At 38.3% G+C, this 23,865-nt stretch overlaps 4 protein-coding genes across 4 annotated transcripts in view; 2 read left to right on the top strand and 2 right to left on the bottom strand.

The window, feature by feature from the left end:
- The first annotated feature begins 4,439 nt into the window (after window positions 1–4,439).
- LOC135079963 (uncharacterized) lies at window positions 4,440–6,055 on the top strand. The gene is made up of 5 exons (XM_063974610.1): window positions 4,440–4,636; window positions 4,715–4,920; window positions 5,065–5,274; window positions 5,402–5,556; window positions 5,769–6,055. Exons 1-5 carry the CDS (start codon window positions 4,552–4,554, stop codon window positions 6,028–6,030), a joined length of 918 nt encoding a protein of 305 aa, XP_063830680.1. The 5' UTR covers window positions 4,440–4,551; the 3' UTR covers window positions 6,031–6,055.
- A 117-nt stretch (window positions 6,056–6,172) lies between these two features.
- On the bottom strand, window positions 6,173–15,366 carry LOC135079965 (ras-related protein Rab-2A). The gene is made up of 6 exons (XM_063974612.1): window positions 15,164–15,366; window positions 14,504–14,663; window positions 12,926–13,081; window positions 11,273–11,453; window positions 8,916–9,059; window positions 6,173–7,714 (listed from the first exon to the last, which is right to left on the bottom strand). Exons 1-5 carry the CDS (start codon window positions 15,207–15,209, stop codon window positions 8,961–8,963), a joined length of 642 nt encoding a protein of 213 aa, XP_063830682.1. The 5' UTR covers window positions 15,210–15,366; the 3' UTR covers window positions 6,173–7,714; window positions 8,916–8,960.
- Window positions 15,367–16,122: 756 nt separating this feature from the next.
- On the top strand, window positions 16,123–18,161 carry LOC135079958 (farnesyl pyrophosphate synthase-like). The gene is made up of 6 exons (XM_063974602.1): window positions 16,123–16,252; window positions 16,319–16,472; window positions 16,538–16,678; window positions 17,199–17,378; window positions 17,445–17,678; window positions 17,743–18,161. The coding sequence occupies exons 1-6, from the start codon at window positions 16,152–16,154 to the stop codon at window positions 18,076–18,078; spliced, it is 1,146 nt and encodes a 381-aa protein (XP_063830672.1). The 5' UTR covers window positions 16,123–16,151; the 3' UTR covers window positions 18,079–18,161.
- Window positions 18,162–18,220: 59 nt separating this feature from the next.
- Window positions 18,221–23,865, bottom strand: part of LOC135080157 (uncharacterized) — a 28,122-nt gene continuing 22,477 nt past the window's right edge. Inside the window, exon 9 of the mRNA XM_063974841.1 lies at window positions 18,221–22,618. Within this exon, the coding sequence (XP_063830911.1) occupies window positions 22,425–22,618 (194 nt within the window). The 3' untranslated portion in view covers window positions 18,221–22,424. The remainder of the gene's footprint in view (window positions 22,619–23,865) is intronic.

The following is a 23,865-nucleotide window of genomic DNA, read 5'->3' as shown; positions in this document are numbered from 1 at the left end:
TTTTTTTAATTGATAACGTCATTTTATCAATTTAACTCTGATTTAACTAGAGGTGTGTAGATTCCGTGGAGGGTAGTTGAACGGGAAGCATGGTCGATCTGTTTTAATGGTTTCAATTTATTATTTAATGGACTTTAGTGTACAAATTTGGTGTTATTTTGTGTTCTAAAGTGCAGTGAATTGATAAATTATAAAAAACATTGAAATACTTCGAATTTGAGCGCGCATCGAGTGTCGAGTGGGTTGTCGTATGAACAACCCGCTTTGGACCCGGTGGCGTCTCGAAACCTGCTTACGGACGGGCATACTTAACTCCACGGAATCCATGAAAAATCAATAGAACTGAAACACCCACGTTCTATTGATAACTATGTCAATATTTTTCACTCGACATTGGCAGAAATAAACCTCCCAGAGAGGTTTGGTTGCCACAAATAAAAAAAAAAAAAAATAAAAAAATAGAGGTGTGTAATAACGGATATAGTTCCAAAATACTGGACTGTCCTGTCGATGACATTGACAGTGGGGCGCCACCGTCAATACCGGATAGCTGGTTCAGATTTTTGCCATGTTGGAAACCATATAGTTGAACGATGGTAGCGCCCCCCTGTCATTGAGTTTGGCGGGACAGTTCAGCGTGGGTCATCTATATTACTTTATGACTTCCTTCTATCTAACAATCTGCATACACTCAACCTAGGATGCACACCGACCTTTGTAACGTGTAACAGACAAGAAGTTCTTGACATAACTTTCGCAACGAATGCCTTAGCCAGGCACGTCATCGACTGGCAGGTAAGTAATGAAAACTCTATGTCAGATCACCGACACATTCGATTTAACCTGGAAGCATCGCTGCCAAGGCGAATCGAAACCTACAGGGATCCAAGGGCTACTGACTGGGACCATTTCAGGGACCAGTTAAAAACCAACCTTGATGTGATCCCAAAAATCATCAGAACTGTGGAGTGCTTGGAATTAGCAGTGGAGGTAGTCACAGTAGGAATAACCAAAGCCTACGAGGACAGCTGCCCTGTGAAAACCAAAGCATCCACAAGTAAAGTCTCATGGTGGAACTCTAAGCTGCAAAAGCTACGAGAAGAAACCAGGAGACTCTTTAATAGAGCTAAAAAATCCCATGAATGGGACACATATAAGAAAGCTCTAACCAAATATAACACTGAGATCAGGAAAGCAAAGAGAGCATCGTGGAGGAAACTGTGCGAGGATGTCGAAAGTCTTCCTCGAGCAGCAAGACTCCAAAAAATGATCTCCAAAACTCCTGTTAGGCAGATTGGGCTTCTGAAAAGACCCGATGGAACTTTCACTTCATGTGAAAACGACACATTGGAGCTGCTGGCAGCAACCCACTTCCCTGGATCGGTGGGCAGCAATTGCTCGGCGACTACACATAGCAACCTTCGCAGGCCGAAGAATGACGACTGGCGGAGGGCTGCTATAATCATAAGACCCAACCAGGTAAAATGGGCCATCAGCTCCTTTAAACCATATAAAGCGTGTGGCGAGGACAACATATTCCCTGCTCAACTGAAGGAGGGGATGGAAATCCTCACTCCACATCTGGTCAAAATCTTCAGAGCCAGCTTGGCCTGGGGACATATACCGGAACGATGGACCACAGTAAAAGTCATATTCATTCCAAAGGCTGGCAGAAAGGACTACGCCTTGCCAAAGTCCTTTAGGCCAATAAGCCTCTCATCCTTCCTTATGAAGGTTATGGAAAAGGTAATTGACATCTATATTAGGGACGTAGCACTAAAAACGAAACCTATTCACCACACACAGCATGCCTACCGCAGAGGTAAATCTACGGAAACAGCCCTGATCAGCCTGATTGACAGGGTCGAAAAGGCACTGGAAGACAAGGAAATCGCGCTTTGCGCATTTCTAGACATAGAGGGAGCTTTTGACAACACTCCTACTACACTGCTGGTCGAAGGTCTGGTTGCAAAAAGCCTTGACCTGACGACCACGAGATGGGTGGAGTCGATGCTCTCCAACAGGAGAGCTAAGGTATCTCTGCTTCAAACCACTATGGAAGTTACAACCACCAGAGGATGCCCGCAAGGGGGCGTGCTTTCGCCCCTTCTCTGGACTCTGGCGGTTGATACACTACTGTATAAAATGGCCGACCTCAACATTGACACTCAAGGGTACGCTGACGACCTTGTTGTCATAGTAAGGGGCTTCTGCCAAAGTACAATATCTTCCATAATGCAAAGAGCGCTAAACACCATAGGTGGGTGGTGCAAAAGAAACAGTTTATCAGTTAACGCTGATAAAACTGTCATTATTCCATTTACCAGGCGTAGACAGTTGAACAAACTAGTCAAACCCTCTCTAAATGGAAAAGAGATCGAGTTTTCCACGGAAGTCAAATATCTGGGCGTCACTATCGACCAGAAACCTACATGGAATACTCACCTTAATAACATCATACAAAAGGCAAAAATTGCCTTAGGCTCCTGTAGCCGCATGATGGGCAACAATTGGGGCTTGAATCCCCGATCTGTCTTATGGCTGTATACCACTATCGTGAGGCCGACTATATCGTACGCCTCTGTAGTGTGGTATCACAAAACCAGCCAAAAGACAGTAACAGATAAACTAGGTAGTCTGCAAAGGCTTGCCTGTCTCATGGCAACTGGGGCAATGTCAACCGCACCTGGGGCGGCCCTGAACGCACTACTGTGCCTAACGCCCCTAAGTATGCACATTGCTAAGGAGGCGGAGGCAAGTGCCTACAGGATAGACGCTCAGGGGGGCTTCCATTGCATATCCCAGAGAATGAGAACATTACTGGAGGCTATAAAGAGCACACCTACTCTTTGCATGACTTCTGACATCATGGTTCCAAGTTGTAGCTTCCAAAAGAACTACAAAGTGGAAATACCACACAGGGAGGACTGGTTGAACAAGCTAGTCACCTGTGAGAAGGGCAGCCTTATATGGTTTACTGATGGGTCAAAAATGGGCCCTAACGTAGGCTTTGGCGTGTATGGAGAGCAGCCGAAGCTTAGGCTATCTCAAAGCCTGGGCAAATTTGCCTCTATCTTTCAGGCAGAAGTCTACGCCATTATTGAATGTGCGGAAGCTAACCTGCGAAAAAATTATGCCAACCACATAATTTACATTAACTCAGACAGTCAGGCCGCGCTGCTGGCCTTAAACTCCAACTTAATCACCTCAAAGTTGGTAGAAAACTGCATGAGTCGACTAAATACTCTAGGAGAACGGAACAGAGTAACGCTGAGATGGGTTCCAGGTCATGCGGGAATCGAGGGCAATGAAAATTCCGACGAACTAGCCAGAGCGGGAGCGGAGGGAACACAATATGGTCCAGAACCCTTTTGTGGTGTTCCCAAAAGTCTCGCTCGAATGACCCTGGAGAACATCTATTTAAACAAATCCTTTATGGCATGGTCAGACACGCCAGGATTAACTCATTCCAAAGCTCTCATAAAAGCCTATGATCGAAAAAGCTCTAAGCAGATCATAGGACTGAGTAGGACCAAAATGCGCATCTTAGTTCGAGCCCTCACTGGACACTGCAGCTTAAACAAGCACTTGTCCACTATGGGACTGTCCGAAACAAGAACGTGCAGGATGTGCCAAGAGGCAGATGAAACACCACTACACATTCTCACGGACTGCGGACCTCTGATGCGCAAGCGGAGCTTACACCTGGGCAAACACATCCTAAGCCCACAAGATGTAAAACATATCGCCCCCCAAAAGATACTGCACTTCCTAATGGATGCAGGACTCGGAGGCGAACTGTAAGGAAAACAGCGGCGATCACAATAGATCGATAACGGTCGCAGTGATACTAGGACTTTATTGAACTAGAATAGCCGCTCAACACAAATAAAAAAAAAAAAAAAAAAAAAAACGGATATTAAATCAAATCAAAACTTGAATTTCGGACCTTTTATTGGTATCGTTTGATAGAGCTCGTGAAGCACTTTTTTTCGATATCTTGGACAAGTACTTTCTATTTCCCATGCAGACATTATTGATAAAAGCGAGGTACCTAAATAGCCAGTGCATTCGATAATAATTAGTCACTTAACATCAGAAAAAAAAATTTAGTAAATTAAACAATAGGTTACCTCGATAAAACAATACCTCGCGTTTTAGATGACTTTTTTAATTGAACTTGAATGTTTTATCTTCTCAGCACTGGCCCATTTATTGTCCCGAAGCAGTGGTAGGGTTAATATTGGGTAACGTGTTGTTTGTGTTTGCGTACATGTTCGCTTCAACTTTCGTATATTTGCTCGGCTTTCTCTAGATATGGCGAAAATTATCTAATCCAATACTAAAAAAAACTGAGAATTTTTTTTTTTACGTCTTGTTGACATTTGTTGTACTTTGTCTATGGTTGGTTCGTTCCGTTCGTTTCATTCACAGGTTTCATTCAATTTCAAACCGAAATTCAGTTTGTTTACTTACATTTTAATGAGTTTTTCAGTGTAAAATTGGTGGCCTTTATGTTGGCGTTTATTGGTACTTAAGCAAAACTACAAGATGTCTAGCTATGGGCAAGAACCTTCTTGGCAACGAGATGATAATATGTATCAAAACAACATCGTTGTCTCGGATCCCTTAGCAAGTGCGTAGTCTATTTTTTTGTTTTTATTTATAAAAATCACAACGACATTGACTTGTTATGTGTATCTTCTTATTGCAGTTATATACAATGAAGGCCAGTGGCGTCTAAACAAAGTATCACCAATGTACAACTTGCAGTACGGTGCATTGAAGCTCAAACTATATGCATCTAAAATTCGTCAATCGCTTGTGAGCTCAGTTGCTGCTAACACTCTAAAATACACTGTCACAATTGAGGAGCAGCCACATCTCAAATATTCTGAGGAAGATGCTAATGGTATAGTGGTAAGTGTTTTGAAGCTGTATCATAATAATATAAGCTCTAATTATATCATAAATACCACAAAACCTAGCTCATAATTATGTACACTGACATAAAAGTAGAGCTAGATGCTAACATAATATTTCATGATTTGTAACATATTTTAGGTAACAGTGTCATCAACCCAAGAAAACAATGCTAAGACTAAAGTGGCTTATTCCGCAATATTTGTATCATGGGGTGTGAGTTGCGCTGTAGACGGAGCCACACATCTGCCCTACATGCTGGAAAAAGGGGAGCAAAGAGTGGGCACTGCTGTAAAGGCATTCATGCAGACTATATTTGACTGTCATATACATCAATTTGTGTTTACACAGGTATGTATATCATGCAGGTATTATAAATAAATATTTACCAAATATAAAACCCAACTAATGATGTATTACTTCATTAGTTTGTTCAGGTTTCCTTACACATGTAATTTTAATGGATTTTCGTTTTCAGCGGCAACTATTGGAATTTGGCTTCACTTTTATTGAAAGTGACACATCCCGAACTTCTGACCAGTTTACATTCATCTACAAAACCCCTCGAGTTGACCACAAAGATAAGCTAAAGTTATCATTTGACATTGGGGATGTCCATATAATATGGAATGGGTAAGGTTCTCTTTGTAAATAATTTTCAATGCAGTAAATAATTATTTTATTTAAATATCAGTGGTCCTAGTGGCTATCTGTAGGGAACTACATTAACCTACTCCTGTGTCCATGTGCATTTGTATAGAACAGAGTCAAGTTCTGTTCCTTATATCTATCAATTGAGCAAAAAGATCCTTCTCAGTAGTAGTGATTAATATTTTTATTTTCAGCATAAAAGAAGAGGCAGTCGAGAAATCAGAACTTATAAACCGAGCATACCAAATACTTCAGAATCAAATATTCTACATGATCATGTTGGACATCACTGTGTTTGATTTATGTGAAATTGCCTTACCAAAAGCAGAAGTCAAAAGCAGTGGCATCGTAAAAATGAAAACTCCAGAAATGGTAAACTGTGTTTTTACGGTTCTGAATGAAATTAGCCTAATCAAAACAATATCTGATACAGACTCTAGTGTAGGTTCAACATAGTATTGATTACAATTTTTGACTTATTTCTTCATGTTTTATTTGCTAATTTACTTCATACACAAAAGATTTTATTATTGAATATGTTTTTCCTCTCACAATTTTAGGTTTTACTAATCTAGATAAGGATTATGAAATAAAAATGTTATTGGTTTTTCAACATTTACTTTCATGAATTACAACTTACAAATGTGTTTGCATATTGTAACCTTATAAAATATTTATCATATCATTACAATGTGCTAAACTTAAAAATAACCTATTTTGTAATCACGTCTTTCATTATCTTGCAAGCAGTCCTTTCCATTCTTTGAGTTTATAATGAGATGTTCAATGTGTCATTTAATTTGTTCTTGTGCAAGATTATTATAAAATAGGCCACCACCAAGAAGCATTAAAATTACGCCTGGAGATTTTTTCACTGATTATAAACTATTTAATCCAACTGTTGTATAAAACTTACTGAATATGATGTAATATGATAAATATGAATATTTTAAATCAATATTACAATTTTTAAAAACAATCACATAAAATTACCATTGAAATCTCATTGCAGCTTGTCAGGTACACACCTGCTTTACAACACAAGAATATTGTGGGCATAGACTTTATAAAATAAAAGAAAAAGCATCTTTTATAACGCAAAATATAATTGTAGCTAATAGATGAACCTGCTCAAAAACAGACTAGCCATATGAATTAAAATAAACTATTTAATAAGTCAAACATTTAACTATTCACATCGAAATTCAAACCGCAGCAGGATTACGCCAATTTACCACATCTCTTGCGTTAACCAATATAACACAAACATTGGACTACATTATATGAATACACAACATTCATGTACTTTTATATAAATGCCAGATTAAAAATATTGTGAAACCTTTAATAAATATGCAAAACAAAATATACACCAACATACATTACACACAAACTGCGTAAAGCATTTTGCGATGATTTACAAGTTCGACTACGCTATGTAGTCGCCATAGTCGTGCCATAGTAATCTAATGTAATTTATTATTTACGACTGAGAAAAATCTATTGATTTCGTTATTTCTACTGTTTATAAACAACACTATTTACGATTCTGAATTAAGATATCTTTCATTGTCGGTAACATGGTCCAAATCACATTAATTTATAACTATCGATCGAAAATCGAAACTATGTAGGTATTTTATAAAATGTTCAGAGACAGTTACTATTGAAATACAACTTACGCCATCCTAGATTAGTAGATGAAGGAAATTCCTTCCTATTTAAAAAAAACATGCGGATTTATAAACATGATACATCTTAGTTGATAAGCCATCTCATAAAAAAGTCATGTGACTGCGTATTTACTAAAGTAGGCGTTGCCTTTGACATATCGTTAGAAAATTGTTGACTCGAGCATAATCTACTCCTATTGATACAATACTCACTTTAGCACCTCCGTAATGACGCTTAGTTATGAAATTCATGAAGTCAATTTCTAGAAGTAGTTCTTATTACAAAACTTTCACTCCGTAATAGAATACGATAATTATCTATTTAGTACATGCCCGAGTGGCATTAGGATAAAGTAGTGAGTTGTAAGACGCGTACTATATGCAGCATATAAAATAAATGTAATAATCCGGCGTACATTAAGTTTCATTTTTCGTACCAATGTTCGTTGCACACAGCTGCACCCCTCCTGAAAATATAACGTTAAAATTATTTATGTATGTCAGCTATAATAAACATCAAGTCTGTTAATCTCCGATTATAGTTATGGTTAAATTAAGTAATCACGATATTGAATTGAGGTTTATGAACGTCCTAGGTGTCAAATTACTTGACTAACTTAACCGAATCGCTGCTGCGACTTGCACGGTTCCAAAAGTATAGATCGTGTCATACGAAGACGCGCCCCATCATTCTTCCGCTAACGTTTGAGTGTTTTTGGTACACGAGTGTATACGCACACTACAATAATGACGCTCGGGTTGCTCGGATTAAACTCCCCGCACCCCGCGCTTCCTTCGACCAAAAAATTGGTGGGGCGCGTCTTCGTGAATGACACGATCTATAATTAATTTGCAAGATTTGATGACAATAATCGAACAGGTGAAACTAAGCCGGGTTTTAAAATCGCGCTGACCGCTCGCTGAACGTCGGCGCTGCCAGATTAATATGTATGTAATTGAAGGGAACGTTCCTGAGTGACGCTAATCGCTCGGCGCCGACGCTTCATACATTTCGGCTGTCAGCTCTGACGGTCAGCGTGACTCTAAAACCAGCCAGACTAAATCATCATTCATCATCATTTCAGCCACAGGACGTCCACTGCTGAACATAGGCCTCCCCCAATGACTTCCACATCGCACGGTTGGTAGCGGCCTGCATCCAGCTCCTTCCCGCTACCTCTATCAGGTCATCGGTCCACCTTGTGGGTGGACGTCCCACGCTGCGTTTTCCGGTACGTGGCCTCCATTCCAGAACCTTGCTGCCCCATCGGCCGTCAGTTCTGCGTACTATGTGCCCAGCCCACTGCCACTTCAGCTTGCTGATCCGTCGGGCTATGTCAGCGACTTTAGTTCGTTTACAGATCTCCTCATTTCTGATTCAATCTCGTAAAGAAACACCGAGCATAGCCCTCTCCATAGCACGCTGTGCAACTTTGAGCTTCTGTATAAGGCCTATAGTGAGGGGCCACGTTTCCGAGCCATAAGTCATCACAGGTAACACACATTGGTTGTAGACTTTCGTCTTCAGGCACTGGGGTATTTTGGACGAAAAGATGTTGCTTAGTTTCCCGAACGCTGCCCAGCCGAGTTGGATTCGACGATTGACCTCCTTCTCGAAATTGGACCTACCTAGCTGACTAAATAAAAGCTTGTAATAAATCAGCTCACATCAGCCCATCAGGCGGCGCTCCTTCAGTGTGTGCATTGCAGGGCCTAACAGCAGCCGCCGGCCGCCGCGCCGCCCGCGCCCGCGCCGCCCGCCGCCGCGCCGCCGGCCGCCGAGTGCTGCGGCCCGATCTTGATGCCGTTGGCCTGGTGGAATGATGATTGTTAAAAGATCTACAGGGTGTTAGGTAAATGGGTATGTGAGCCGACACTAGCCCATGTTAACATGGGCATATAAATGGTATGGTGAAGTCAGAAAATTGATATCTTCATTTTAATTTTCATACACTGAGTTTGTTGCGGCGCTTCTTTTCAGCACTTGCCAAATGTTGGTCTCGAAGCGCTGGTAGGGTAAAAAGATTATGAGACATGTAGAGGCTCCTTAAGAGCAAAATGACGATTTGTAAGAACTATTTATTAGTCTAAACAAATAAAGAAATTTTGACTTTGACTTACAAATCAGATTTTATAAAAATTATTTTGTAAGAAAATTTAAAAAATTCACATTGATATCAAATTTCTGACTTCACCATACCATTTATATGCCCTAGTGTCGGCTCATATACCCAAATGGGTATATGAGGGTGTTAGGTAAATACCTAACACCCTGTATAAGTCTGGCGCTTTTAACTCAGTCAGTGCCTGAGGTATGCCAGTGTTTTTGGGACGACTAACGTCAGCGAGACTTCAAAATGTGCTTCAGGGGGCGTAGGGTGAGTTTACGTCAAACGCATTCAATATCGACTGCGTTAAAAAAATATAAGAAGATTTTAGTCCTTAAAGTTTCAGCTAGTGGCGCTGCAGTCCGTCATACATTAAATGTCACTTTTTTTACGCAGTCGATATCGAATGGGTTTGATGTAAACTCACACTACGCTCCCAGATGTGTATGCTCTATCACGTCATAATATAGTCATAGTCATATATGTTTATTGCATCATGTTGGTACATTTGGATCTTAAATATTAATACAGAGTCCCGAAACATGGCCCTGTAAGGGCATTGCAACATTATAGGTATAGGATATGACAATGTTACCCCTCCCATACCTCAGGCCTTAACTGACATACAGTAAAGACCGGTCATTGTGTAAACCCTCGGGGAGGACTTTGTTCCACAGTGGACTTTAGATAGAAACGATAAAAGTAATGATTTCAATTCAAAATTTCAAAGTGGACGCCATCTTCGATGAGCTTTGCAAGTGAAACCCCAATTGCTATAAATTTAAAAATTCTTGACTTTTTATGCGTCTTTTAGCACAACGTATTATTTGCCAATCCATGCTAAAGTGGGTTCAAAAAACTGGAATTCCCGAATACAGATATTATTTCGCATATTCAACAGAGATAATGCTCACATATTTAAATTAAAGCATACATCTGCATATTTAACACCGCCTACTGGTAGAACAAAAGATCAGTCACTGGAACAGTTTGCTTTCATTTTCTATTATTTACTTTCATGCTCTCTGCTCATACGCCTACCTTTTAACGTCATTGTATTATGAGGTACTTGAAATAGATACGTGTATTTCACAAACTAAATCCATTTTAGTTCGCAGAATACAACAGACTTCAAACGCAGACAGATCAGGTTCAATGGCTTCACCACAGCTTATCTTGTCATGCACATTGTGATGGATTATGAATAATATAATTTGCGAGTCAATTAGGTACAATGTTATTGTTTCAAACATAATTCGCAACATTGAAAGAACAAGGGCACATTAAACTATTACTTTTTGAAATACAGTTCTCAATATTGCTCTAAAATATTATGTAATTCTCATCTGCATGAAGTCAAATAGAAATCAATTATTATAGCCACGTTATTGACAAGGTGTTAAGTTTTTTTTAGATTTGTAAGAAAGGATTTGACGAGCCTTCGATGGTTTAACCTGTAGCGACATTCGATGTGGCGTACAGTTAGCGTCAAATAGTTCGTGACACCCAATGTAGCCAAAAACTTCGCAACACGTCTGGTTGTGTAGTCAACTTTTTAGCACTTTGGGTATCACGAACTTTTTGACGGTGACTGTACCATCATCGGTTTAGTGACCTTTCGACGCACTGTTTTCGTTGTCGTGACATTTGTAGTAGCAACTTTTGATGTCGTGTAAGGGCACCAATAGCGGTCTTCTACTGAAAACGCGAATGTTAGCCTATTTTCGAAAGAGAATGGCGACCATGGGCCGAAAGACGTAGTGTGCTTAAGCCTCCCACAAGATGGACCGACGATCTGGTGAAGGTCGCGGGAGGTACCGCAGCGCATGACCGATAGTTGTGGATATTCTTGGGGGAGGCCTTGTCCAGCAGTGGACGTCATTTGGCTGAAACGAACAGACATTAAATCCGACTTACCTCATTGTTGATATCGAAGACGCCTTCCTGGATCTTCTCGTAGATCTCTTTGGCGGTGTTGATGAACGCCTCCTCGACGTTGGCGGCGGTCTTGGCGGACGTCTCCATGAAGACCAGGCCATGCTCACGGGCGAAGGCCTCGCCCTCCTCTTTCTTGACTTCGCGTCGTGATTCCAGATCACTGTAGTAGAAAAAAGTATTTAAGTATTTATTTTTAGTTATGGTTGCGAGTTGGTACCTATAGGAGGTACAAAGCTTTGCCTAATATGAGACTAATGCCCGTTTTCACCATCAATACCCAATTTTTAAGTGACCTCTATGAAAACAAAATGCCTGTTTATGTGTTACCATAGGGGTCACTTAAAAATTAGGGATTGATGGTGAAAACGAGCATAAATGACGCAATGTAAAAAGTATGTACACAAGTAGGTACTAATGTGGGATAGGGGTAAGAGAAATAGTCTTAAGAAAATCTTGTTGTAGTTTGATTAAATTGTTTATCACTCGCACAACACATTTATTCGCCGTCTTTCTACATTCCCTCTTCTCTCTCGCTCACACACCTCTTCCGTTTCCCACATTTATTTTAGTATTTGTCATGTATTTATACATGACAGATTTGTCATAGAACTACACAGTTACATAAGGTCTGAGAAGATGTCTTGTACTGTTGCCAGCACTTTATACAGTTCTGTTCAAAAATAGCACATATTACAACTAGTAGATGGCCATATTCTCAATAAAAACGGGATTTGAACATGAAAGTTTAAAATACTAATGGATGGCTATTCTGATTTAACAATGAAATGAACCAAAAATGTGTGTCATCTGCATAATATGCCAATAAGTCATGTGACCATAATGGATATGAGGATAAGCAGTAGGTACACTTTTATCAGTGAAAAATAAACTCATTAAAAATGCTTTTATTAAGCCCACGCACGTCATGTTTATGTCACTTATCAGTACACAGTGAATTTCTTATGATTTTTTTTTATGAAAAGGTTAAGCTCCAAAGAAATAGCCCAGCAATAGACGTCATGAATGGAATAGATCCAGCAATCCTCGAATCTTAGATCGACAATCCAATGCCGACACCAATATGTTATTGCTGCATCAAAATTATAAATATGGAACTTTCATAGCTAAACGGCTCTATCAAAAAACTTTGGCTGCTTTGGATTCGGTGGAAAGGCGTGCCAGAAGACTAAAGCCCCCCCCTTGTAGAAGCGTCGCTCCAAAAACTTGACCACCGCCGTAAAGTAGCATCTTTATCGGTTTTCTACAGGCTTAGGAGAATGTGCGAAAGAATTAGACGAGCTAATTCCACCAGCCCCCTTCCATCACCGGGGAACCAGGCTCAGGTTAGCGTACCATCCCTATATTGTCAACATTCCACCAGCTCGCACTTAGCTTTTCGATGACTCTTAATGCGAACATCTAGGGATTGGATTTCGTGCCTGCTGCTGTCTTTCCCGAAGACTATAATCCGGGCCTTTTCAAGGCGAGAATGAATAGGCACTTACAGGGCAGATATGTACCATCCTAGACTGCATCCCACTTAACACCAAGTGCGATTGTGGTCAAACACCTGCCTTGTTATGCATAAAAAAATATAAATAGGTGAATTTTAATGGAACTTGGTCAACTTACCTTTTGTTTCCAATGAGCATGATCACCATATTGGAGTTGGAGTGCTGGCGCGCGTCTTCCAACCAGGTGGTGAGGTGGTTAAACGTGTCCCGCCTGGTGATATCGTAGACTAGAAGCGCGCCCGCCGCGCCGCGGTAGTACGACCGTGTGATTGATCTGAAAGGTTTCATAATGTATTTTGCTTAGGTATTGTGATAGCATCATCATCAGCAGGTCATTATTATTTACTACGTGAGCACAACCCTCTCTAATTCACCAGAGGCAAGGCATAAATGCTAGCATGCAGACCCAAGTAAGGTTGAACATTAGAACAGAGCCAAAACTGCTTGCCTGGCACCTGCTTATGTCTTACCAGAAGATTATTATGTCTAAAAGAGGATACCAATAGGTGAACTTTTAAAAATGATTGTTTCGTATTTGGACTACTTATTCTACTATTTCTTTTTTTTAACACAACATGTCTCTACAATATTGAACAATTTACAAAAAAAAAAAAAATGACTTGATATTGTGTAATACCTTAATAAGAGTCCTTCCTAAACCAGTTTGCATAAAGGGCATTTAACAATGTATTGTAAGCAGAGTAAACATAATATCTTATTACAAGGTCATTGGTGCTTTATGACCATTTGACCATACTACAACACAATCATAACATAACACCCTTGTGAGTCATCTGTGCATCACTTTAGGAATCACTAGCCAGTCCTATTTAGATTTCCAGTGAACATGACATTAGAAAAAATATTCATGATCCTAATAATATAAAAAGCTTGTATGGATAACAGTTTTCTGTAAGAACTCTTTTTATTAAAAAAGTAATGAACTATGAATCATCACACTAACATAATAGCTTTTGATGATATTGATGTTTAAACCTATAAGCAAACCAAAATCACTGGCTTCCACCAGTACCTGGTAATAAACAAAAGAATAGATAATCTAAATTAGGTTGTTGTAACTACTTGTTAGTAGTTTATATGTATTGTTCTTATTCATACTTTATTGTTTAAAGTCAATTATAATTGGGTTAATGCAACAACAATGATTATATTAGGGCAGTAATATTTGAATTGAACATGTTAATGTTACAACACAACATGTTATAGGATGTGATAAAGGTAACCATTAATGCTAAATGAGCTTTATTAAAATCTTATCTAACATTATCATCATCAATAGACCATTTGTGGTTTGATGAATAATAGATATTGAAGTTTCATAGGGCAAAAAAACAGCTTGATGCTTCTATATGCTATGAAACCAAACACAAAAAACAGCTTGATGCTTCTATATGCTATGAAACCAAACACCTATCAAACATCATCATAATTTCAGCCATAGGACATCCACTGCTGAACATAGGCCTCCTCTAATGATTTGCATAATGACCGGTTGGTAGTGGCCTGCATACAGCTTACAGCGTCTTCCTGCTACTTATCAAACATGGTTTATTGTAATCCATTATTTCTTTATTATTGTAGTGGACAGCACCTCAGACACTTTATTACCGTTGCAAAATAGCTCCTATTACAAGTTCACAAGACATTGTTTGCATTGATGTCGAGCATAAGGTACCTGAAAGCCTCCTGTCCAGCAGTGTCCCATATCTGAAGTTTGATCTGCTTGCCGTCAATGGTGATCATCCGAGCACCAAACTCCACTCCGATTGTGAGATCATGCACCGGCTGGAACCGTTTGTCCGTGAACTGCAGTAGGAGGCATGATTTGCCCACACCTGATGGAGAAGTTTAAATTTTTATCAAAATGTACTTTTTGTCAGGTAATAACTAATGCAACTTGGGAGTAGAGAGAATACCTACTAGACCTTTTTTTGTAAAAAATTAGGTAACTGTAGTGCTTAGATGAAAAAGAAATTGCAATAAACAAAGCAACAAAGGAGACCTTGACCAAACAATGGATCCAAAAGTTATCTATTGTTTTTATAGACGAGACTTGTTTACGATTCAATGAGCACAGATAGTACATAATCTTATGTGACTGTTCCATTTCCCTTTTACGCAGGTACTGGAAAGCGTAGGCGGAAAACAAAGCTTAGCAACATACAACACATAGAAAACTTTGAACATCTCCCATTTTTCGATGCTCCAAGCCCGTATTATGTAGATCCTCGCTATTATAAGCCTAACCCACATGGTTAGTCAAAACAAAACACAAAAAAGACCTGCCAGGCAATAAATAACAGCTCAGATAAAATATCAGGCACAAAATCAATACCTGTGTCGCCGATGATGATGTATTTGAACAAGTAGGCGTATGCCATTTTCACGACTGTTTCTCGTAACTACACGAAAATACTGTGAATAATAAGGGTAAACAAAGTCCAAGAAGACAATTACAATATAAATAAGACGCAATTTTTAGAAATCACACAGCTGGCTGAATCAATTTGTCATTGTGAAATTTGTGAAAATTTGACAGCTGATCCATAAACAAAAGAGGGTATGACAACTGTGTTGCCAATTTTAAATAATTCCATAAAGTGCGATAAAATAACAAATAGCGTTATTACGTTATAAGCAAACTGTTGAACAACTTTAAACTTCAAAGTTTCTGTTAAAATTTGAACCTGTGTGGTGTATTAGCCAGACGAAGCCGTGAGTTTACAAAATATCAGTAAAAAATTGATTTCATTTTGAAATTAATGATAAATGTTCCGAACAAAGTATTACATTCTATTGAATGGTTAATCGTAAATTCAAAACGGTTGTATTATTATTCAAATTAAAGAGAAATCATCATGGATCATCTTACAGATAGTTTGGTCATAAAGGCCTCAGTATAGTACCCATGAGAGTACCTATAAAAAAACTAAAATGTTTGTATGTTTTATTACATATTGGTAATTTCTTTTCTGGAAGTTAAACGCTTACTTACCTGTTTATTATAGGTATCGTTGGGTTCAGGTTTAATCTAGCTTAGTCTGGGAGTGCTGGAAAATCCGCTGTCGGAATTAATGTCGGAATGCCCGATTACACTTGCCTACGTATTTACGGTACTCACGTTTGTCTGAAGCGGAAATCGAACCCGCAACCACAGGGCATTTTAGTCTTGCAGTCCACTACACCAATCACAAGAGTTAAAATGTCACCGTCAAATTAATACTTATTTTCCAATGTGGAAATCCACGCGAGCAGAGCCATGGCCAAAAGCTGAGTGTATGTTGTATGGTAATATTATAAGTGGGTATAAAAAGGAGCCCATCATGACTACTCTTCCTTTCATCAATAAATTCACATCTGTTAAAAAGTTTATAAACAAAATGAAGCATTTAAAATCAATGTTATTCAAGCAAAGCTCTTTGTGGTAAGTAAAGTTTACTTTTAAATGTATCAAAAATATAATTATCCATGATATTTTTCACTATTTTAGGAATCATGTCCCAGTTAGATTTGGGAGCTTTTACTTGCCGTTGCACGACAGATACAAGGGTTTTGATAACTCTATAAATCAAATAATTGATGAAGTTAGAAAAGAAAGGAAGTATTTACATTTAATACCAAAAATCGAAAATAAAATACAATTGGTAAGCAAAAAATGGTTTTGAAGTAATAGCTATGAGACTGCTAAGTTTAATGGAGTTCTTTTTAGGCCACTAAATTCAATGTAGCTGGTGGAAATAATATCAGCTCTCAGATCATGTTAAATTCTTTCGAAATGATTGAAAATCCAGAAAATATTACCGCTGAGACCATCAACCAGGCTTTTGTGCTAGCTTGGGCGGCGCAAATGGTAAGTTATTATGTATCACAATCCAATGTTATAACATTACCTCAGTTTTACTTTTTATATCCTAACATAACTCGATATTTGTGGCTATTTTGACATAATGTCGTCGGCCGTTTGGTGTAGTGGTTCAGAACGGACTACTATGCCGAGAGGTCCCGGGTTCGATTCCCGGCCGGGCAGAAATTGAAATGATGAATTTTAATTTCTGTGACGGGTCTGGGTGTAACTATGTATAATATGTATATATTTAATAATAAAAAAAGTATATAAGTAGTATATCCGTTAAGCTAGCACCCATAACACAAGCATTAAGTTGCTTACTTTGGGGCTAGCTGGCGCTGTGTGAAATTGTCCAAAGATTTATTTATTTATTTATTTAATGTATGATATAGATGGCGCTAGGTGCCAGCGCTGATTTTTCTACACCCCCGTTTCCGGAAAACTCTCAAAAGCTTAAATTATTTATCTATAAGCTAAGCTAGTCTTAGCTGAGGGCAATATATATTTTTTTCAATTGTAACAGACGGAGGCACATCAAAAGATATCAGAAGAAGCAAAACTCGGTCCTACAGCGTCAAAACAAAAACATTCTGAAGTTGCTGTAAAAGATGGTAATTTGCTCCGAAGTTTTATGTATGCTATGTTAGAACAAAAGTTCCAGAACACAAAAAAATATAGAGACATCTTACAACTATTCAACAAGGTACGGTAACGGAAAATGAAATTTTCCTTTTACCGCTTAAAATTATAAAGGACTTTTCTTTTTCAGGCTTTCCTTTACGGAGTGATTAGCCAGTATCAAAACAATCCTATAAATATAACGAATAAATGTGCCAACATAAATTCTAGTTATTACCAAATGTTATGTGATTACAAAGTTTCATTTATTTATTTCGAACTTCCACTTTTACTGGCAATGAAACTATCTAACAAAACTGACGTGAATCTGCAGGAAAATGTGCACAATATATGCTCGCAAATGGGCATGTTATATCAAATTCAGGTAAAACTATTCTTGACAGTCAAAATCTTTGTTTTACGACATCTTAAAATGCTATGATTTACAGGAAGACATCCAAAACTGTTTTGGAGATGAAACCATTATAGGGACGGAAGGCACAGACATCCAAGAGGGCAAATGTACCTGGCTGGCAGTTACAGCGCTGCAGCGCTTTACTCCTCATCAGAGAGTAGTCTTCGAGGCTTGCTATGGTAGCGACGAGCCTGCTCACATCGAGCGCGTCAAGCTGCTTTATAAGCAGATGCAGTTGGACCAGTTGTTGCGAGAAGAAGAAGGCGCCCTCTATGAAAGCATAATGCAAAATTCTGAAATGGTGGAGAAAAGTGGAATCCCTTGTAAACTTTTCGAAAATCTGCTGGAAGCAATACGCAATCCATTTTAAAATTGGATAATTTCTTTAATGACCCGTGAAAACTTAAGCTAATAGTGAAGATTTTTTTTAAAATAAAATGGTGACTTTGTAAATGTTTTTATAGAAGTCTATCTACCCTCACCTTGGTTACAATACAAGTGAAACTCAAATGTATATTCTATCATAGTATATTCCAAAAATATAATGTTATACATAACATTGCTTTTATGTAAAGTGACGTCATTAATGTCCAGAACACTGTTCCACCATGACTGCATTATAAGGTCATTATTCGTTAACAATTTGGTACTATATCACACTACTTCCAAGTGTGGATACACATTAGAAGAACCAAATATTGCATATCAATGTGAGGAGGATACAGTTACAACGAACAATTTACAACTTAAACATACATTTAACAACTTTAAGAAATAAAAGGTACAGTATATGACGGTGTGAATATGCGGCGTGGCCCATACAGGAAAGACAAAATGCAAATCTAAGGCGCTTATAAAGCAATAAGAGCCAAACGTACAGAAATAGTACTCTTGATGAATATGTAAAACACATGGAATCATTATCTTATGTTATGCTAAATTCGGTCTTGTAGCGTTATCTCCGTGTTACAATGAAACATTTACATATCGAGATCTATGTAAAGTGGTGTTACGCTTTTTGCATACAAATAGTTTCTTGAACCCCGTGAACCCATTCTACAATGCCACTTCCATGTTTTGGGTTCCATCTCTTATGCCTTTGCTTAGATAAGTAGACTGAGAGGGCACCAACATAGGGAGAAAATCTACAAAACCGAATGTAGAAAAGTCAAACCTGTCTGTTTGGATCATGCCTTAAAATTTAGATGTTTTACCTACTTAAACTTTATTTATGGAGTAACAAAGTATTCAGTACAAACGTAAACAAAATTAATAGGTAAAGCCAACGTTTTTTAGATCCACGCTTTTAGAATCTGCCACATTTGTGGCAATTAATTTTACCTAATTTAAGGCTGCAAATTCAATGAAAAATCTTTGAATGTTTCTGAAATCACTACACAATTTAATTAAGTAAAACATCTCAATAGTATAAAGTAAAAACGTACAAACCTATGTATTTCGATACATTCATTCTTTCAATTCAACGAGACGGCAATTCGTGCTGATTTCCCTCAATCAGGCAAACTTATTAACGATTAATTAACTAGAATACGATGAACATAACTATATATTAGACGGCCGTCTCATTAACCAGAAATACCAGAATATGTTTACAGTAAGTGCAATTATGATAACAAACGTACATGAGTGTTGCAACGGTTACAGACGTATGTGCTAATATAATTTTGACTAGTAAGCACCAATTTACTAATATATAATTAAATTACGTTATATCTTTTACAGGAATATTTACACCTTATTTTTATGTGGCTAATAAAATTTAGCCAATCACACGCTTCAGTAATGTGAAACGTCGAATCACTATGAGTTCTATACTTACACTATGAAGACGCAATAACAAAATATTTGAGCGATATTGATGAAGCTTTACATGGAAATAACAACATAACAATATTGCGAGACCATAAATAAATTATGCTGACAGAAGAATGAGAAGTCAGGAAAGAATAAATAGATAAGATGAGACCAAATCATATTACAAAAACAAATAGGAAAGAAACATAATTTATTCATGATCCCTAAATCGTATGGAGAAAATCTTACGATATTTAATATTACGTAATAATAACCTTAAATAATAAATTGTTGAGTAAGAGCATTTATATTGAGTTGCGGCGGTATATGATTGTGTTTTGAGAGAACAAAATTAATTTAGATAACCAACTGAAGCCTCCTTTAAAGTATACACTTGTAAAGGGCCAGTAGTTGTTGGTTTACTTTCATAGGTACTCACAAATTTACTTTTCCTGCCAACTGTTTCTTACTTGAAATGCCACTAATCATCAAACATAACAAAAACAATTCGGTTTTTATATAGCACGGTGGTTTAGATAATACATATTATGTACTAATAAAAGTAAGATCCTTTAATTCTTTTACTTAATTTAAAACACAAAACACTCTAGTGATCTTGCAAATCACCGTATATTTAATTATTTTACATATTTTTGACCATCAAACACAAAACGATAAGAATCATAATAATATCGGTACTTCTACATTAGATATGTCTTCCTAATAATAATATAAACGCTTACAATAATGTTATACCTTATAATTGGTGTTAATAAATAGTTTTGTCTTTTTAAATAATTGCTTCACAATAAATCGTAAAATCGGAAATGAAGGAATCGAATACCACGAAGGTATTGAAGCATCGAAATAGTTATATTATTTGGGCTGGTTTGATAACTTTTTAGAGGAAAAACATTCGAGTAATCACTCCACTTACTATTATTTAATTTGCGAATCGGTTTTTATTAACTCTTTTGTATTCTCAAATACTGCTTCTCGTATACTTATAGCGAAAGTTCTCAATTTTCAAAATCTGTTCTATTGACAATTCGATTTTGCAGTAATGGAATACGCATGTATTTAGAAAAATATTAAACATTCACATGTTATTTCGAAAGATAATGGTGCATTTGGCATTAGATAATAAACCTAATTTACCAATTTGATACAGTTTTTAGTCTAAGACGAATCACGCTTTTATTTTTGAAAGAGGTTGGTAGGTACGTACGTATACGTAAATTTACGGACACATTTTACGGAGTCATACGTGCTAAAATAAGAAGAATGACGATGTAATAGGTAAATGTCCCTGGTTCGCTGCTCTATTTTGAATTCTTCGGAAGCTCCTCTATCCACGAGTGTTTCCATAAGTTCCAAGGCCGAGTGGAGCCCTATCGCTCGGGCGCGGGCCCTAGTATGGGCAGCTGAGCCGCATGCGCGGCCGGGTGAGCGTGATAGAATCGTTTTAATCGTGTCTCAAAAGGTAGTTGTGGAGTATTTGATAATGGAAAATTGACCTTATTTACCAATTTGATAGTATTTTTACATGTGAATCGCTCTTTTATTACTGATTCGTTCGTAACGGAGTAATACGTACGTATACGTAAATTTACGTGCACATTTTACGGAGTCATCTTACGATTTTTGGAACAGTAAAAGTACTAAAATAAGAATGATAATGGAATAGGTAAATGTACACTCCCTGGCTCGCAGCTCTATTTTGAATTCCTCGGATGCTCCTTTATCCAAGAGTGTGGCCAGTAGTACCTCATAGATAGTAAAAGTAAGATCTTGAGGCTAGTTTATACTTCCCTGACACTTTTTCTCGGTTCGATTATACTGAATTCCTTGCTTCCTTTGTCCAAGAGTGTTCAATGTCGCCTAGATATTCTTACATTGCAATTTGCAACTGGCCAGGAAGCAATCCGTAAACCTTTGCAATAGAGTCCAATATCTCTCAGACATTAATTTGTTGTTGTGCCAGCTCTGCACGGCCGGGCAAGCCGAATAGATAAATTGTTTTAACGCGTAACGTATTTCGAATGGTAGTTGTGAGGAATTTTCTAATAGAAAATAGACCTTATTTACCAATTTCATAGTTTTTTTTACATGTGAAATGCTCTTTGTTTCTGATTCGTAACGGAGTAATAAAGTATACGTATACGTAAATTTACGTGCACATTTTACGGAGACATTCATAGATGATAAAACAGTTAATAAGAATTATGATGGAGTATGTATTACTTCACTGACTCGACGATTGTGAATTCCTCTTGTGCTCCATCATTCGACTATGGTGGCGGAGCCCTATCGCTCGGGCGCGGGCCCCAGTATGGGCAGCTGCGCCGCGTGCACGAGGCGGCGGTGCGCCTCGGAGCCGGTGAGCGCGGCGAGCGTGACGCCGGCGGTGTACGCGCACGGGAGCCGCACGTGGCGCGTGCGCAGGAATCAACCCTTTGGCCCTCGCAATAGAGTTCAATGTCTCTCGGACATTCTTACATTGCAGCTGACCAGGAATCAACCCTTTGGCCCTTGCAATAGAGTTCAATGTCTCCCAGACATTCTTACATGACTGTACGAGCTCTGCACGGCCGGGCGAGCGTGATAGAATTATTTTAACGCGCATCGTGTTTCGAAAGATAGTTGTGGAGCATTTGCTAATGGAAAATTGACCTTATTTACCAATTTGATAGTTTTTTACATGTGAATCGCTCTTTTGTTTCCGATTCGTTCGTAACGGAGTAATACGTACGTATACGTAAATTTACGTGCACATTTTACGGAGACATTCATAGATGATAAAACAGTTAATAAGAATTATGATGGAGTATGTGTTACTTCACTGACCCGACGATTGTGAATTCCTCTTGTGCTCCATCATTGGACAATGGTGGCGGAGCCCTATCGCTCGGGCGCGGGCCCCAGTATGGGCAGCTGGGCCGCGTGCACGAGGCGGCGGTGCGCCTCGGAGCCGGTGAGCGCGGCGAGCGTGACGCCGGCGGTGTAAGCGCACGGGAGCCGCACGTGGCGCGTGCGTGTCCCGTGTTCCGACCAGCCGGTGGAACGCCATTCGCGTATCACGTTGGCTACTTGACCTGGAGAAGAGCGCGTATAATTCATCATAGGCGGAATTCGGCAATCAGTCAATAGTATGTTGTCAAACGACACTGAAACGTCAGGTGGCAAATCGGAACTAATGACCGAATCCTGTCAATGTCATATCTAGGGCACTTATTTGTTGTATAGGAGTAACGCTGGAGTGAAGTGAGGGAAGGAAGTAATCTTTGCATTCCAACGTTACTGCTTTATGTTTTTCAATAATGATGCATGCTGCCTAAAGATACGTTTTCACAGATTATTACTAACTGACAAATGATGCATAATGGCGGCTTATTTATAGTTTATCTTAGTAGCGTCCTCTACATGGCGATATGCGTAATATTCTCTATTGACTTCCTCGCGGTATCAATTCAATCAAAATTCAAAATAATTAAGTTTTAGACCTGGATAAAGTTACAAATTCGCGCGTATGCCGGGTATAATTGCTGTCATTTGATTACGGTGTTTGCGATTATTTGTGATAATAACCATAATAAGTATGCAGCATTCACCCCAAAAAAGGGCCACTGGCTCGCATCCTAACTTATCTCAACTTCGGGAAGATGAACTATAGTCTATCCAATATAGCTTGATTAGAATGACGGCTGTCAAACGAATGTGACTAGTGATGGGTATGTTTCGTACGGTTCACATAGATGTATCGATAAGTTTTCGAAAAAATGATATAAAAAAGTGCACCCAATTTTTCTTCATATCTTTATTCATAAAAATGACAATTATGATTTAAATTTAAAGACAGTAAAATTTAAAATTCATGTCAAGGGTGTACAACCTAAGTCGTAGTCATTATCATCAGTGTTCTTCAGTGGTTTTTTCCTCTCGCTAGAGGGCGGTGGGCATCTCTTCTAGAGCAACGGTGCTATGAATACCCAAAAAATTACCGGTGATTGATTTCCGATGTTTGATTATTTAAGAATGAAATGTTTTTTGGTTTTTAATAGTGAACCTTTAGAAAAACGTATAACTTGACTTAAATATGTAAAAAAATTAGTTAGAAAAAAATTTGTTAAATATGTTAAAAAAATAGTTTTTATTTAATATGACATTTGTCGATATGTCCCAACACTAACATTTTTGTAACTCGAGATAACCTTGTAGAGACGTCGTTAATACTCTAGCTTGATTTTTATAATTTCGAATTACTACTTATTGGTGTAATTTAACGCTGCATTTACACGAAATTATCATTTTTATTGGAAGCACTGTCGTCGAAAATATTGTT

This window comes from Ostrinia nubilalis, chromosome 17, assembly GCF_963855985.1.
Source record: "Ostrinia nubilalis chromosome 17, ilOstNubi1.1, whole genome shotgun sequence".
In the NCBI taxonomy this organism is placed as follows: Eukaryota; Metazoa; Arthropoda; class Insecta; order Lepidoptera; family Crambidae; genus Ostrinia; species Ostrinia nubilalis.
Note: the sequence above shows the minus strand (reverse complement) of the source record. Positions and strands in the feature narration are given on the sequence as shown.

Coding starts and splice junctions, on each gene's coding strand:
- LOC135079965 (XM_063974612.1), bottom strand. CDS start 15,209: ATGGCATACGCCTACTTGTTCAAATACATCATCATCGGCGACACAG. Junction 13,082..14,503: donor GCTGGACAGGAGGCTTTCAG/GTACCTTATGCT, acceptor GAAACCTTTCAG/ATCAATCACACGGTCGTACT. Junction 9,060..11,272: donor TCTTCGATATCAACAATGAG/GTAAGTCGGATT, acceptor TCATTCCACCAG/GCCAACGGCATCAAGATCGG.
- LOC135079958 (XM_063974602.1), top strand. CDS start 16,152: ATGACTACTCTTCCTTTCATCAATAAATTCACATCTGTTAAAAAGTTT. Junction 16,253..16,318: donor TTCAAGCAAAGCTCTTTGTG/GTAAGTAAAGTT, acceptor TCACTATTTTAG/GAATCATGTCCCAGTTAGAT. Junction 16,473..16,537: donor TCGAAAATAAAATACAATTG/GTAAGCAAAAAA, acceptor AGTTCTTTTTAG/GCCACTAAATTCAATGTAGC.
- LOC135079963 (XM_063974610.1), top strand. CDS start 4,552: ATGTCTAGCTATGGGCAAGAACCTTCTTGGCAACGAGATGATAATATG. Junction 5,275..5,401: donor ATCAATTTGTGTTTACACAG/GTATGTATATCA, acceptor TTTCGTTTTCAG/CGGCAACTATTGGAATTTGG. Junction 5,557..5,768: donor GTCCATATAATATGGAATGG/GTAAGGTTCTCT, acceptor TTTTATTTTCAG/CATAAAAGAAGAGGCAGTCG.